The sequence below is a fragment of the Acipenser ruthenus genome, chromosome 24 (assembly GCF_902713425.1).
Source record: "Acipenser ruthenus chromosome 24, fAciRut3.2 maternal haplotype, whole genome shotgun sequence".
NCBI classification, from domain to species: domain Eukaryota; kingdom Metazoa; phylum Chordata; class Actinopteri; order Acipenseriformes; family Acipenseridae; genus Acipenser; species Acipenser ruthenus.
Genome location: NC_081212.1, coordinates 22,903,678 through 22,920,996, shown reverse-complemented (window position 1 = coordinate 22,920,996; position 17,319 = coordinate 22,903,678). Strand labels below are relative to the sequence as shown.

At 35.7% G+C, this 17,319-nt stretch overlaps 1 protein-coding gene across 12 annotated transcripts in view; it reads right to left on the bottom strand.

Annotated features, from left to right (window-relative positions):
- Window positions 1-17,319, bottom strand: part of LOC117429447 (transcription factor 12-like) — a 96,949-nt gene that overhangs the window by 63,175 nt on the left and 16,455 nt on the right. For all 12 annotated transcript variants that reach the window (XM_058998763.1, XM_058998760.1, XM_058998765.1 and 9 more), the window contains exons 4-5: window positions 8,809-8,882; window positions 1,674-1,776 (exon numbers count right to left, since the gene is read on the bottom strand). In XM_058998763.1, the coding sequence (XP_058854746.1) occupies window positions 1,674-1,776; window positions 8,809-8,882 (177 nt within the window). The remainder of the gene's footprint in view (window positions 1-1,673; window positions 1,777-8,808; window positions 8,883-17,319) is intronic.

Here is a 17,319-nt window from a genome sequence, read left to right as displayed (position 1 = left end):
ATCAACCATCTGTTCTATATTCAAATACTGAAACAAGTTCATTTCCATGAACACCAGCTGACCTTCAATAACCTCACACCCCTTACATGACGTGAACTCCTTTTTAGTCATTGCCTGAATCAAAATACATTCAAATCAAAACACAACCCGCCATAGCAAGAGCAACCAATAAACACTCCCCAAGAAGCAAGACTCCTGATCTAAACTGAAGCTGTTCAAGTGCTTCTCAAAATCATTTCAAACTACGCTCCACTTATTACAAAAATGAGTTCTGTCAGAGACATTTATGCCTATATATCGAAATAAACATTTAAAAGCCATGCATGCAGTATCTACACAGGATCCACTAAAACAAATTCACAGTTTAAATACCCATTTGTCCATGATGAGACACTTTAAAAAAAATAAATGTAAAAGTGTTTTCATTTCATTGCTTTAACTACAAAGGCATTTTAAAAGGATAGGTAAAAACATAAAAAAAATATATTTAATACCTAAAAAAGTGGCAGGTTCCTTTTTGGCACAATCGTCAAACTAAGCATCTTTCATGTTAAAAAATAAAATAAAATAAAAGCAGTAAGCTTTTAGTTACTTTTAATATTGTTTAAATCTGTCTTGAATGTATGCCTTTGGTAGAAGTCTTTTTCCAGTCTATGCTTCTGTTCAAATTTTTTCTTCAAACACAAGATTAAAGAAGTAAACAAAGACACTGCATCATACAAAGATTTTCAAAAGAAATTGCAGACCGCTAGGATTTGGATTGAAGTAATCCACTTGGATTACCAGGGCTCTGTCTTAAAATGGCAATGCTGAGATCACAAAAAATAGGTCACGTTCACAAACAGAATTGAAGGTTCCAGAAATACAGTTCAAATGACTGTAATGCTTAATTGTACAACATCTTTACACTTCCATGCCAAAAAATTACCTTAAAGACTTGATTCAATAAGGATGCTCAGAAAAAAAGTAATTCCACGTAAATCCCATATATTACAGCAAAATGTAATTTAATAAGAAAGGCTCAACCCCTGACCAATCCTTGTGTCGGATAAGCAGTTATTTAAAACATACAAATCTGATGCTATAATCCTAAACAAAACACCATACCAAATCTTTCTCATACTTCACTGCTTACAATAATTATATCCATCCCAGAAAGTTTAGCTAGTCATATTATCAAAGCTGGCAATCACAAGACAGCGTTTTGCCTGTGTATTTCAGTTTGCCCTTGCTGATTTATCCAAATTATCAGTAAGGTCAGTGCCAATAAAAAGCAGCTTATCAATTAATTAACGTCCTTATAAGAAATGAGAAGAGACTATTACAACCCCTTTCAATGCCTCAATACAATTGTTCAGATTATTTAAAAGTTATTCTGCCCAGGCTGTCCGTTTATATTTACAAAACCCTTTCTTCAAAAAATCCTCCCTGCTACTGTGTGTTCCTGGTGGCTTTCTGATTGCTAGAAGCAAGTCTTTTGTGATGGAAAATTGTACTGATGGTGTGACTTTCAGCCTGGGGGAGGGTCAGCTTCTGGAGACGTTGTCACCACAGAAACTGCTGCCGCTTCCTGATGCGTGGCACGGCTTGTCCGCCCAGACGAGGGATGAAAAATGGCTTTTCCTGACCGAAGAGGCTTTGAGGGGCTACTTGGCAAAGAATTACCTACTTACCCATCAGACTGGAGTTCATGAAAGGCGTCGGGGACAATCCTTCGTGGGTCACTAATCGACTGTCACTCACGTGATCACTGTAATGAGGGCTGTCTGCAAAACCCTTGGGGGAGAGAAAGAGTATTAAACAGATTATTAGGCAGTGCCGCTAATTGAGTGCAATGACACTGTAATTGGTCAACTGTCACTATACTGTTAGCTTTCTTTATTGCATTCAAAATCACATTTAAAAAAAGAAAAAAAAATGTTATCCTGTTCCTACCTGGTTGGCTTTTCAATTGGAAAACACAGTGGTCTGCTTGAAGCGCAGCAATAACCAATATTGTTGTGGAATAAATTACAAGCATTTCTCCTACTGCCCTCGCTGACAGCTAAATTAGGTTGCTCTTACATTTTCACATCTTACCCTTTGAGTGTTATCAGAATATTGACAATAAGTCACACCATTTGTTTGTTTGTTTGTTTGTTAGTTTTTTATCAAATGAATACATTTGTAAACATACCCGTTTACATCAGTCAGGAGATACAGTTCCCAGTCGCCCCCGGCTATCGAATAATGAATATAGATCTACAAGCTTGTGTGCTTCTAGTATAACTTGTTTGTGGACTTATTATGGAAGGACATATTGCTTAGAGCCAAGGGGTTAGAACTAGAAGCCCCCCTCCCACCAAGACAATAGTGTTCTTCTCCTTATGCCACAGCCCCATCCAACTGTTAAACCAAGTATGAGCAGAACCCCTCTGTAAATTAGATACAATACCTCAGTTTGATGAAATAGGTTTGGAAATAATCCACCAAACTGACTGGCTAACATGCTTTTCAAGATTCACTGTGCTTTTTATTTTTAAATGTCCCTATATTAAGCCACTGTTATAAGTATAGAAAACATACTTCAGGGTTTCTGGGTTATACAAAAAAAAAATAAGACTCACTGCACCCAGACTCATCATACCCCTTAAACGGACACCCTGTCATGTTTTATGATTTACTAAACAAGTGTTTATTGGAAAGCTGAAGCTGTCTAAGAATATCAACACACTATACTGAAAAGCAATTAATTAACATACTTGAGTTTAAGTGACTTACGTGTGCATTTCAGATTTCAGAAGTCATTTTGGCCTTCAGATATTTGGCAGGCTTTGCTTGGCTGGTGGACCAGTTCCACTGAAGGTGTCACTAGTCTTATAATAGTCAAAGCATCAGAATTCAAATAGTGAGATTGTTAAGCAGGCAGTATTTTTATAGGCCGTGCTCAGGCACATTACACCCAGGTGCCTGCCAATTTAAATCTTTCTTCTTCCACTGTGGTTTAGAAATGTCCTTTTTTAGAAAAGCTCTCCGCTTTGTGGCTTTGGGCTAAATATTGGTCACAGTTTTTTTGTTTTTTTTCTAAACTTCTCGGTAGTAATACTAATCCTGCCCACTCTGAAAATCTCTCAGAAAATATATACGAGTGGTGCAGTGTTGCACAAATCAGTGACCTAAAATTACATTAACTTTGACAAGACAAGCTGTACTACCGTCTGTGGGCATGGGTTCTACCGTTATACAGGCTTTCAGAAACTCATATTGTATGAACTCAACATACGCCAAATCGTATCATATATATATCATTTCATTGTAGGTGATAAAATCATTTTTATGCTGGCAGAATGTTGACTGTGTTCAGCAGCCCGCTGAGAATTCCCACTGTGCCTGCATGGCCAATGATCTAGTCAATGACAAGATGAACTAACAATAATAACCACCGCCACCACCACCCAAATGAGTGCAAATACACAACAACTGTAGTCTGCAGCACTTCATACACTGCCAGAGAAAAGTAGTTGAACAACCTCATTCCTTCGATTTTTTTTAGCTATGTTTTTTACATTTTGATTAAGCAGATGCCTCGGGGAAATCCGAGTATTTACAATGAACCAACGTTTTAGATTAATTTAACATTACATCTACATCATTTCTCCTGCTTCTGCCAGAAAGCTGGAAAAGGCTGAAGCAGGGGCTGCAAGACAAGCATTGGAAAGCCATGGAATCGTGGTCAGGCTTACAGCAACAATGTATCAAGCAGAATCCTTTGGGACAATTAGATCATCAATCACAGAACAATCATCACTTCCCAGACTGCAGGTCAACATTCAAGAAGGCATTAAAAGGGGCCGAAACAGGCCCCCGCTATCTTGGCTGCACGCTGTCAGTTCTACCAAAGGGCTAGTAACTGCTGGCTAAATAACTGTCAAACAACCACTGCTGCTTAAGGATGCAAGGCACAGCTCCTTTCGCTACACTGCTTTAAAGTAATCTTTTGAGAGTCTCACGTCCCAGGTGAATCTTTGCCTCAGTTTAACTACTTCAGAATCAATGATACGCCTGTGACAGACATGAGAGAAGCAATCTCACAGTGACATTTACAGCTTGGTTGTGGCCACAGGGGTGTCCTCTGGTAACCGTGGCCATAGCCCCGTCTGTCAGATGGGCAGCTCGGGGCAGCAGCTGCCCAGGAAATAGAATGGCTTGCAGCCAAGGTCAACATCATGTGGTCTGGCTCAGTGTTAAAATGGAATAAACCCACGCACACACACAAACACACACACACCTAGAGCAAAGAAAGACTGCAGCCACTTCAAATGCTATTGTCCGTCTCTCTGTATATAAATATAAATTATTGGAAAGGCTCCTGTTCTCTTGTTCCCACGAACTATTAACCAGGAAACCTTGAAAGGAGACATTCAAAGAAAAGCAAGCAGGAAAGGCAGCTGTGATGTGAGCAGGTTGTAAAGAGAAAATCAGCATTCCCAAGTTTGATTTTCCAGAACAAACAAACAGAACATGAATGAATATTTAATAAGTGTGCCAGTGTGGTCTCTCTGCCCCCACTGTGTTTAATGTCGATGTGTACTGTGTAATCTATAATACTTCTCGGCATCATCTGAGGCACCCTCTAGTACGAGAATATTGTTGACCATCGTTTGGTATTTCCACCTGCCAAATTCCTTTGTTCAGCAGTAAATAGTTTTTTCCCCACTACGTAAGTGCGCGGAAAGCGATTTACCTTGTATTTCAGCTACTCTGTCATTGCAATAACACTACATGTCATTGTAGAAATACCATTTTGAACGTTTCAAGACTTTACTGCTGAATTTTCAGGACCAAGATTTAACTAACAAAACATCTTTCCATTTAAATGTTATCATTTCAAACATTTCACAGGTCCAAATGCTTACCTAAGCATTTTAATTTAGGCAAATACATGTCAATGTACTCTACTGTGAATGTGTAGTATAAAATGTGCATATGAATTTATGCTAAGCCCACGCAATATATTTTGTATTATCTGAACAACACCCTCCAAAAATAAATATATATTTTTTTTAAATAAATACAAATCCAAGACTCAGCTAAGTCCCAATCCATGCTTGTAAGTTTTGCCTGTCAATGATTTTTAGAAACATTTGAGTCAGCTAAAACTGAAAAGGGAGTGTAAGGGGGTAGTTGCAGGTAGACTAGGTTTACTTGTGTATTAATCCAGTGGCTAAGCACCAGTTTGGCCATATTCAAATGAACAGTTTCACCTGAAAAAGTCTGAGTTGCCATATGCAAATCAACTGCTTCTCCAGCTTTTTAAATTATATTTACATGAACTTTGTTGTGCAGGAAAGAGGTGGAGCCCATTAACCTAAGCTTATCGACTGAAGAAAATTAACAATAATGATGGGTTTCAAAAAAATAATTAAAAAAAATATCTTAACATCAGGACCAAGTGTAAATCACTAGAAGACTGCAGCAACTGTCAGTCAGCAGGCTTTAAAACATGCTTTTTTATATATATTTTGTAATACCGCAAGTATTTAATTACAACATAATTAATTGCATTATTCTGAAGTGCTGCCACATTACAGTAGCCTATGCTTCGTGGCCGGTCAGGAGTGACAATGTAGAGGTTTGCCAATAATACCTGCCCATTTAATTTCTGATCACATATCAGTCAAAGTCTAGTATATTATAATTAAATTGGTATAGTACAGTATGAAAATGTTTTCATAGTGCAACTGAGAAATTCAGAGACTCTTTAAATATAGGCTATTGATGCCCTGATGAATAAGGAATGCCTTTAGTTAGCTGTGCTGAACTTTGGCCGTGTGTTCAGTGCCTGACAGTTATTGCTGTAGGCTATATCTCAATAATTATTACCACTGAAAAAAGTAATTTATGAAACAAATGTCTATGTCACTTCACTACTTTACAATGTTTAGACATTTCAAGAAGAAAAAAAAAGTACTGGTACAGTAGGTTTTAGTTTTACTTTTTGATACATAAATTCTTAAAAAAACAAAAACATTTTGTTAATACAATGCTTTCCTTGGCCAGACAGTTTGCATGTTGAATTTGCATTTTTGGTCGGTATTATTATTATTATTATTATTATTATTATTATTATTATTATTATTATTATTATTATTATTATTATTATTATTAAAACATGAGTGTTGTTCTACATGGTTAATTTCTTACTTGACTGTATTTTAAAACATTGATATTTTCTTTATAGTCCACTTCTATTTAACCTTGTACAAAAGTGACCTGTATGGATTAAGGTGTGCATAAAACAGGATTTCCTGATATCTATAAAAGACTATTTAATAATCTACGTTTTCATGATACTTTTTATATAAGAAGCAATGCATTCGTTATTATTCAAATTAAATGTTGTATTAAAAAAAAAAGGTCGGGAACAACTACCAGTACTTCTGAATGTCATGCAATGTTAGATTTATTTTTGCTTTGTTTCATAACAACATATTTGCAATATAAAGCAGAACTGGTCATAATCAACAGTATAACTATTTATGCAAAATTCTCTTCATGTTTTGTTTTTACACTACAGAGTTTCCAGAACAGTAAATCCACTTCCTGTTATATTACTCTTACAGCACTGCAGACCTGCAAACTGGTCTAGTATATGGAACCACTCAACACAGCTGAGCAGTTTACCAGGTTTAGTATTGGACAAAAAGGGCTTTATTTCTATAGAAGACACTGAAACTATTAAATAAGGTAAAGTAGAGTGTTCTTTTTAAATTCACACTTGCAACAGGCAAGTATGTATTCAAAACCAACAGGCAAACACACAAAACAAGAACAGAAGTAATAACCATCACACAAAGGCCGAAGGTAACAAGGCACCTGGGGAAACTGTTTTACAGTTGGACACCCTTACATTCATGTAAGAGTGAAGTAACAATAGGTCAACTAACAAATAGAAAACACAAACAAGGCTCTCCAACAGGCACTTGCTCTATCGCTGTGCCAGCCTCTCTACCGTAAACCTGTTCATGTTGATAAAGCGTTTGGCATCTAACCACTCATGCCTTTCCCAAACAGCCACGTGTGGTTTACAGTCACACTTTGCCTCTGTGCCAGCCTCTGAGTCATTGCATACACAGCCTTTGTGCAATGTCAGGATGAAGCGTTGACAAGACTTCATTTCCCAATTGGTATGTGTGTGCCAATGTGTCTGTGTTTGTATGACTCCTTTCATTAAAACTACCTAACTAGAAATATAAATGTACTTTAATTTGTCGTCCCCCCCCCCCCCAACTGAATTTACATGCACAAAAATCACAAATGCAACCACCCCCAAAAAAGGGTGTTAAATTAAGAGTGGTGAATGTGAGTGTTTTCTAAACACAATACCAGAACTTGAAGGACATGCTTTTTTGTGTCTGATTCTGCTGAACTTTTTAATGTGACGCCTAATGCAGATTTTGTACCGAAGGAACTGCAGCAAATCTGCATGAAATTTGTGAGACCCGTTTGTACTGTACTGGCTGGAGCATCAGCCTGTTTACTCATTTCCTCATCCCAGTAATGTCAAAGATGATGATTTATATGTACCTGCAGCACATATATCATGCGTCTCAATCTTGTAATTCAAATCTGCCTGTCTATGGAACTATAGCCTGTAGATGTTCATTCGGGAAGGGCAATGGAAAATAAACAAGGTAATACAGGCTGTGTGGATCTGACATTTAACTGATTTCTAATGAAAAGTGACAAGAGATTGACATTAAATGAGATTTATATAGGACTCCAGGAAAATGAACTCAAAACCCAACTGTTTAACAATCATGTACAGACAAACAATCAAAATAAAATCATTTTGTATTAGTACACAGTGATGTAGCAAAATGTGTTTTTTTTTTTTAAACGACATTTTAAGTGCTGATATGCTGCTGTATATTTTCCATATCTGACAGATGCTTCCAGCAAATTTCACTCGATTTACAAAGGATAATATCAATGCTAGATTGTTTTTGCACATGCAGTATGCGATTGTCAGTAGTCATGCAAATGTGGACATTATATATATATATATTTTTAAAGAAAATGACATTTAATGGTCACTACATCTAGCCTAAAATAAACATTATGCTAAATGAGTTGGTTTTAGAATGACTGTTGGTTCCTCTTTCTTTGTTTAGTATCAGAGTGGAACGATAACAATTCCTATTAATATTGAAGTAACTGCAGAGAGAACCCACAAGAGAAATGTCTAGAGACTTGATATATACAAGACCAGAGAGCAAGACACAGGCATCAATGTTTAAATCTTGGTGAAAAAAAAAAAACATTTAAGTGTTGAGGTAAAAAAAAAAAAAAAACTTTTATAATGTAATCTAATTTGGTAAATAAATATTATCTTGCATTTTAATGAAAAAAAAAACAAAAAACAATGACTATCTAACTTGTCTGATTATTTAAAACTGTATCTATAAGAAGCTTGCTTAGATTTTACCTGAGCAGCACAAAAAAAATGATAATGACTTAAAACTGTAAAATGGCACCGTTTACTCTAAAATAATACTTAATATCTGATGAGCGATTATATCTAGTATATAAACATGCCAATCTGAGTTTAAGATAACATTAAATTAAAACAGATTCAAAACAGGCCTGTTGGAGACAAAACATTTATCAAAGTAGTGTTTTTCATTTTTTTTTAAATGAGGGGGCCCAAACCTATTTGTAAGATTGACACTCAACTATTGTTATGAAGTTTATACAAGCTTGTTCTGTGCTTATAAAAAAAAAACAAAAAAAAAACACAATCTATAAAAACAGACCCAGTCTTCTTACCCTGGAGGACTGATAAGAGGGACTTGGCTGTCCTCCTGCTTCCCATGAGGCTGTGCTTGTTCTCTCCTCCATACCTATCAATTAAAAAGACACAGAGCTCAGTTATTTTAACATTTAAACATTTAGCAGCTTTAAATCATTTCACATACTACAAGTGCACCTAGATTTCTATGCACTTTTCTGTTGCTATTATTAAAATAAAAACAATCTTTTATTTATTTTTTTCCCCCTTGACAACACTAAACCACAGACCACAAAATAGCTGTAGAAGCCCAAATGATCTCATGCTAAACTACCTAAAAATGTAACTATTATAAAATGTCTTAAGTAACACTTCCTTTCACCGGGTCAACTCAAGAGCTTTTGATTAGCATAACTCCCCCATAACAGCACATTATCAACAACAGCCTCCACTGAAGCTGGTCCTCCAGAAATCAGCCTGGAGTTGAGTCTAATTAAAGCTTCCACAGCTTTTAGAACCATACCCTCTATGAGAATGAAAGATACAACAGAAAGCAGTTGTCTAATTCCTTATAAAATGCCAGCGATCCCATAACTAACCACATTTTTAAAACAATTCACTCATTTATTTTGTGTTTATAAAAATAGCACACGAACATTTCAAGGCACTCAATATAATATAAAGAAGAGAAAAAAAGTGATGCTGATAATAAATTTACAATAAAACGATAAATCTGGAATTTAATAGAACTTGTACTTTCAAATGTTGCATTTCTGCAAAAGAAAAAAAGGGTACTGTGTTGTAGGGATTCAACATCTGCTCCATGTTGAACAAATAAAATATCTGAGCAGCCAAATTACGTTTAGGTTGGCTTTACTCGGTACAAAAATATGAGTTTTCACTCCAGTAATGTTGTTTTATCCAATATTCTTTGCAGATAATGATGTTCCTTCCAGATAATACTGTATAACAATCTGGAAACAGAAAACCACAGCAAATACAATGTTATGGATTCATCAAAATTAACCAAATAACATAGATTTTATTGCATTTATTTCTCAAATAAAAAACAAAACCAGTTATTAAAAGAGGGTAATGTGTTAGTTTTACAGTTAAAAAAAAAACAAACAGCAGCTTTCTACTGACACACAAAAAAAAATCATATAAAACTGAAGCTATTAAATTCACACTATGAACTGAAAGTTTAAAACAACAAGACAAATTATTTTTGAGCGGGATATCCATCTCAAAAGTCTTTTTAATAGCCTTTTTAAATATTGCTGTTTTAAAACCAGCTGCATTTGCAGGCACTGAACTCCGTTTTATTCCATAAACAATTCGGTTCATTTCCTGTAAGGAGACCTGGGTCCCCTAGGGCACCAGAGTCTGAGACCATTAATTCCTGTAATGACAACACACTTGTCTCTTTCTTACAGTAACTTCTGACAGATTTCCCTTCAATCTATATTTTCTTCTCCCTTGTGCTTTGAAATGTGCCAGCCTCTAAAACACTGATTTTACTGAACTGCTTGTCAGCTTTTTCCCAGGACCTGTCATTTATACAACACCTTGCAACCGTGACTTTCAGTATATATATATATATATATATATATATATATATATATATATATATATATATATATATATATATATATATATATATATATATATATATATATACAATGTGTTTGTATATGTTTATACAAGATACGTTTCAAAAGTTTTTTTTATTTTTTATCCACAATCTCTTTAAATAAGTTTTCTCAATACAAGTGACTTTTTTCCTGTTAAGAGTGGTGGTTTTGAAAACACCCAATGTCCTTCCTACTTAACTTAGAGACTGGAAAGCTGAAACATCAATGCCTATTTGGCAGAGAAGCTTATTTAAGTTCACTACAGGATTTGATGTTGGAGTGTTTAATTCAATTTACTGGTAGAAAGGAAGGTCTTACTCCATGGTAAATTAGCAATATTGTCTTCCAGTCCAGTATCACCATGCTATTTGATTCTATAGACTTCCAGTCAGATTTTAACAATATTCTTTTGGACAGGGAGGTAGAAATATGGGTAAGACACGTCCAGGCCTACATTCAATTTGTGGTTGTTCACATGTGGTCATATTAGCCACTGGTTGTAATGGTGTAATTTAAGCCTTATCCACCAGGGGTCAAGAAGGAGCAAAGTAATAAAGCTTCAGCTTGCAAAGACAGACTCGTTAATTGAAACCATCATGCAAGTAAAAACAATAATAATCACACGAGAAATGTTATTTAATTTTGACTTGGGCGTTGATTTGATAATCATCTACCCTGTCAGGATAAGCCAAAAAATCCAGCTGCGGCTTATCCTGGAGAGGTTAAATCAGCTTCTGTGAGCGTATCACAAAATACATTTCCTGGCCACTTTATTAACACAGCCCCTCCCCCTCGTCTCATTTGCATATGCAAACTACTGGGTCCTTTGACACCTCTGGAATTGTCAGTGATTTGCACATGAGGCAGACCTCAGTCAGCACCTTCTCCAGATCTCAATCCAAGTGATCATTTTCACACCTGCCTAAAACTTTTGCACAGTACTGTATATGTTAAAAATAAAATTACATCATGCCAAGTGAGTCAATGTTCTTCCCTTAATACCAGTAAATGAGTTTCTGAGTACTGTAAAGGGGATTTTGTCTTTAAAATAAAATTGTTCTTGAAAAAAACATGCATGATGGAGATCAGACTTAAAGAAAACATTTAAAAAAAAGCTGAATAAAACTCTACAGCACTGAACGCTGAATAACAGCAATCCTACTGGGCCGTTTTAGAGACCACTTTTCCTGTGGTTTCTTCTGTTATGAGTCAGCTGCTTTATTTAACCATCTACTAAATCATTCAAGACAAATGTCATAAGACACTGCACAGCCAAGGCCAAAAATGTACAAACTGTAGTTTAGTGGGTGAAAGCTATAGATTACCACTACCTGAACTATAACCCGCTTTCAACACAGACGTTTATTTATTTTGATTTATATATATATATATAAAGTACCTTGGTAATATCTTGGTGAAGCGAATTCATTTCAAATCATTGTCTTCGTTATTATTGTTGAGAGTCTCAAGTGTGTATGAAGTGATGGCATGACGATATGTTTTTAACACCTCACCTGCAACCCCTATTAAGAGTTTTATTTCATGAGCTAAAGTTTTTGAATATTTTTTTGATGAATAGTTAGGAATAAATTAATGAAAACACATATTTATATATTAAAAACACACACAAAAAAAAAGGTTGTGATTTCCGTGAATCTGGCTCTTAGTTGCATTCACAATCACGGAGCCTTGTATACAGAGATTGTTTTTGAATCTCATTTGCAGCCCTGTTTTATCATCCATCAGAAACACGTAGATTCGACTGCACTTGTAGGGCCAGGCTGCAGATTGATGATGTCATGTTAGATCTGTGTTCTTTGTTATTCAAGGCGATGTGTGTTGTGTTCAACTCCAGCTTTTGCCATCCTTCACCACTGCTTCCACATAAAATGCTGCCATGTGTCTTTGCAACAGCAAGATCCATTGCATGCAGATTTGCACTGAAACCTGCAGTCTGCACCTGTTCCCTCTGCTTGTACAGTGTCTGGAGTCTCATTTAGTTTTGTAGCGCTAACCAATAAACAAAAGCGTATGCTACAAAAAAAAAGTATTGTTTTTCTTTTCAAAATCAACTATTATATATCATTTTTAGGGGAGGGGGGTTCAAAAACACTGTATGATAATGGTAAAAAAGGAACACTTATTTATAACAGATATTGCATAACTTTAAAACACTTTAATATGAGGCTAGTGCCTTCTTCAATGCCAGGCATACACAGCTCCTCCATCAAATCTCTTGGACACAAATCAAAACAAAATGAATCCTGTACATATTACTGCTCTGTGGTAAAGATATTGGGCTGCTTGTTCCTTTGTAAAGAATGTATTCCTTCTGTGTCTTCAATGTGAAAAAACAAGTTCATTTACATGCAATGTCTGTCAAGTAGAGGATGTAGATTTTTTGGCAGTGACCCTGTGCTCTGTCCTCATCTTTGTCCCATTGTTGTTTTAATGCCTGGCAGCATCTAGAGATCTTTGTTTATCTGAGCACGTTTTCTTTATCCCTGGATTATTTATTTATGAACTGCATTTACGTTTAGTTTTTTTTTTAAATTTAGACCATGATTTCCACAAATAATTATATATTGTTTGCCTTACTGGAAACACAGTAGGCTAATACCTTGAATACAAAAAAAATGCCAGTTTGGATTTCTGCCATTCCTTAATGGTTTAATAAAAATACTCCATTCTGAACGATCAGCAATTTTGGTAAATTGTAAGCTTGTTATCTGTCAGCACGGTACATATTTGTTGTTTTTATTTGTGGCCAGTCCAAACCTGGCAACGAAACTCAGAAAAACACTGACAACACAAACATGCTCTATTTTAAGAACGCTGCATTTGAATAGTTAAATTTAGGGTACTACAAAACCAACAGTGATTTTAAAATCGTTTTCACAGCATTGCAATTCAGGTAGTCTCATTTTTCTTTGTTCTGTGCCAGAAATAAAATAAAATGAATTAGAAGTGTACCAATACAAAAATAAAATGTGCCAAGATTTTTTATTGTATGTGCTTTCACGTTTAATGTATCAACCGAATTAAAAACAACAAACCCATTGCCTTTCAGTTTGAGCTATGCCAGGTTTCCGTGTGATCTTTACCTGAAACACCTTTGCTTGTAACTATTTGCAACAGTAAAAACCTGCAATGGTTTGAACAACTAGAGGACACTGTATAATAAAACTATGGTTCATTTTTTGTAACTATTATTGTATCCATGAATATTAATCCCAGTTTAGAGATAGAAGCCTGATTCTTTAATTACATTCCCTACCAATGTTTCCCGCTATAAGGTCAAAAATCCCATTAATATTACACTGATTGGTGCCGCTGTCTGCATACATGTCAACATTGTTGATTTTAATAGCTGTCTAAACCATGCTGTCTTCAGTTGGAATCTTTCACAGTCACATGTTTAAAGAATCTCTCCTGATTGGCCAAAGACAAAATGTATCTAGGATCTTAAAATTGCAGCCATGTTTGCTTGTTTAACAGAACAGGCTATTACTATTTAAAAGGTGTTACTGATGCTACTAAAAGTGATGCGTTCAAGAACACCTAACATCCCAGTAGTTAAGGGTTTGTTTATTTTAATAAGTCATGTTAACTAGTGGAGGGGCCAGGAAAGGACAGCTCTGAATGCCTGATTACTGTATGTGTTTCAGAAGACGTGACAGTGATAATGGGCATTATGTGCAGTGGGATACACTCAACAAGGTACAATAGACTTCCACAAGGGCGTCCCAACCCAACATAGTTCATCATTTTAAAAAATACAGTCTAACCAATGGCCATTTCTTTACTTATCATCAATGTCAGGGTTGAAAACCAGCTTTCGAAATAAGAGATTGATGGTCTGAACTCTGCTTTCAGTAATCTGTAGTTCACATTACAAAACCACTGCTTGAATCTGCACAACTGGGACTGGGAAGCTTTTTGCAGGCAGCCTCATAAAATTGGATGGGTATGATGAGGGGATTTCTCCACTGCAGAACAGTGTGGGGAAGCCCTCACTAGCACTGCTTGTGCCATGCCAGCTCTGTGGATGAATGGCGAGAAACGTCTCTAGGTCTGTCAACTCAATAATTAAGAATAAAAACAACATTTACAATTACTGTAAAAGCACAATTCTGTCCACATGTATAATTTCCCTTAAGTTGTGGATGATAATAATAATAATAATAATAATAATAATAATAATAATAATAATAATAATAATAATAATAATAATAAATAATAATAATAATAAATCTGCCAAATGACACGAAGTGTAAGCAAATTTATCTCTAAACTTGATGGTTTTAAACAAATTGTTCTGTAATCCCTAAGGTACTGTAAGAAGTTTCCTATTTTTATTAGCTACCCTTTATAACGTTTCTCCAAAATCTGCAGTGGCTATGCAATGAAAACATCTATAGTGCTTACATAAGCAAGGAGTTTACATAGATAATTATTTACAACATTTTTGCAGAAGCATGAAGCTTATGGAAATACCACAGAACTCTGCCAACAACCAGTCTGGCAGAGGCTGTGGCATCGCAGGTAGCCATGAACAAATAGGTTATATCCTCAACATCTCAAATTAAAACATATGAATGTAACCTTGAATGGAGGAAAAATATTTCTTTTGGCAGTGGTTTCATTCTTCTATAGTCTAATTACAGAACAGATGCCTGTCTCTCCCTCTGCCTCTCCCTCTCTCGGCAGAAACATACTGTAAACCTGTAATCTATAACAGGAAAAACTCATGCAATGCTGGCAAAAACTTTGAAAACAAAATCACTATTATGTTGCTGTTGAGAAAACAGTCAGCCAGACATGATATCATAAGGCATGTTCCTAGCCATCTGATGGAATTTTTTCATTTTGCCAATTTTGTAGGCAAACATAAAAAGAAAAAACAGTTTTAAGGGGTTCTGAGTGACACTTGTGAAATGACCCAAACAAGTATGATAATGATATGCAACCAAGTAACACATTGACTGTACAGCACTCCATAAATCAAGATAAACACCTGCTGAACATTACAGGTACTTTCCTAGTAGTTCTTGCAATCCATGAATGTATTTTCCAGATGCAGTTGAGGTCTTCGCTCTGAAACACCTATACTGTACAGATTATGGGGTAGATGCTCAGAAAGAGCTGGAGGGGTTAGTGGCACATGTGTGCAGTCTATTGCTCCCAACACGCTGGGAAAACCAGAAATGTCATAGAAATTTGTTTTCAAGTCTTGTAAGTACACCCTGACTTTAGTGAAAATTAGGTACTTGGGTGTTCGCCTTAAAAATGCATTGAGCACAACTGGCAATGCATGAGAAAAAGCCGACTGGGAAATGCCAGCAACAATTGCGACTGTTTAAAACATGCTTTCAAAAGTTCTTAAAGTGATGCAATTGTAAGTGTCGCAATTGTCTGCAGCTCTAGTACATCTCATTACAATATGTATTTTTTGTTTACGACTGTAAGTCGCCCTGGGTAAGGGCGTCTGCTAAGAAATAAATAATAATAATAATAATAATAATAATAATATTTGTGAACCCTCATTTGCATCTCCACCCATTTTTTGCAAATATATGCAGGAACACCAATAATTACATATTCATCTAAGGCTGAACCGCAAAGAAAAACTGGTGCCGCAAAGCATTCCCTAAAAAGTCACAATCAGCATTGCGCTTGTTTAGTACATTTCACCCAAGACTTCCGACTCGTTTGCAACTGGTTTGTGACTATTGCAACAGGCACAACACTTTAGTACATCTACCCCTATACGTTTTTGAAATGGAGGACGGTACAATATCAATTAATGGCTACTATTTTTGTTCTACAGTAATCATTTTTTCTACCGTGTAATAAAAATACTAGTGGGTAATAAAACTGCAAGTAGGTTTTGAATCAGTTTGAAAATACAGTGCATTATTTCTGTGGTAAAAAATACATTATGATTCAGCTGCATTACGTTTGACAGAATAACTAAGGACCTATCCTAGTCTGGAACAGGCTAACAAACACATTTAGGAGTTTTTTTTTTTATTTTGCCACAAACGTCTGTAAAAGCATTCATTTTCTGTCTTTATATACACATGGCGTTTTTAAGGGTTTCTTGTATGGATGTTGCCATGTTTGGATTTTTTTTTGTGAAACCTTGTGACTTAACAACTTAACTTGAATTATTGACCTGCACAGTGTTGTAATACTCCCCCCTCCCCGAAAGAAATTTAATTATTCAATTAAAGTTCACAGCCGTATTAAAAAGATGAGAAATCGATCAGTTCCTTGAATTTCTTAACTTTTTTTGCCAAGGAAGTGAGAAAAAATCTGATATAAAAGCAGCTAGAAACAAGAAAAAAAATTACATTAATACAGCAATGGATTGTGGAGAAATGCCCTTGTCAAAAACCCAATTATATGAAGAAAAAAAATAATGACAAACATCTGAAATGTCACATATTAGAAGAGTCACTGGTACAAAAAGAAATGAAGAAAAAAAAAAGAGAAAAAAAAAGACAGCACCAGTGTAACTGTGTAAAAGAAAAACACAATGCTGCTCAAAGCTTTATAAAAAGTCTGGTGAAGTTATGCCACAGTTATGCCAGTGTTTTGGTATTCAGTGCAATTTCTCCACAGCAGCTGCGTTGAGGAAAGAGTCTTTGTGAGAACTATCAGGTTGTCTTCATTAAAACAAGAGACTGAGTCCCAGAACTTTGTCATCTCTGATGTGCTCTCAAGAAGAATTTAGGCTGCAGGCTTCAGGGATGTAACAGCTTCAGTTACCAAGGGATTAAGCAACCCTGGTAAAGTATAGGCCTACATAGCTTCACAAGGTGTGCTATATATAGCTGTGGAACTCATATTTGAAAAAGTGATGCTACTGAGAGCAAAAGTTATTTTTAAAGTTATTCACTTTCTAAATCT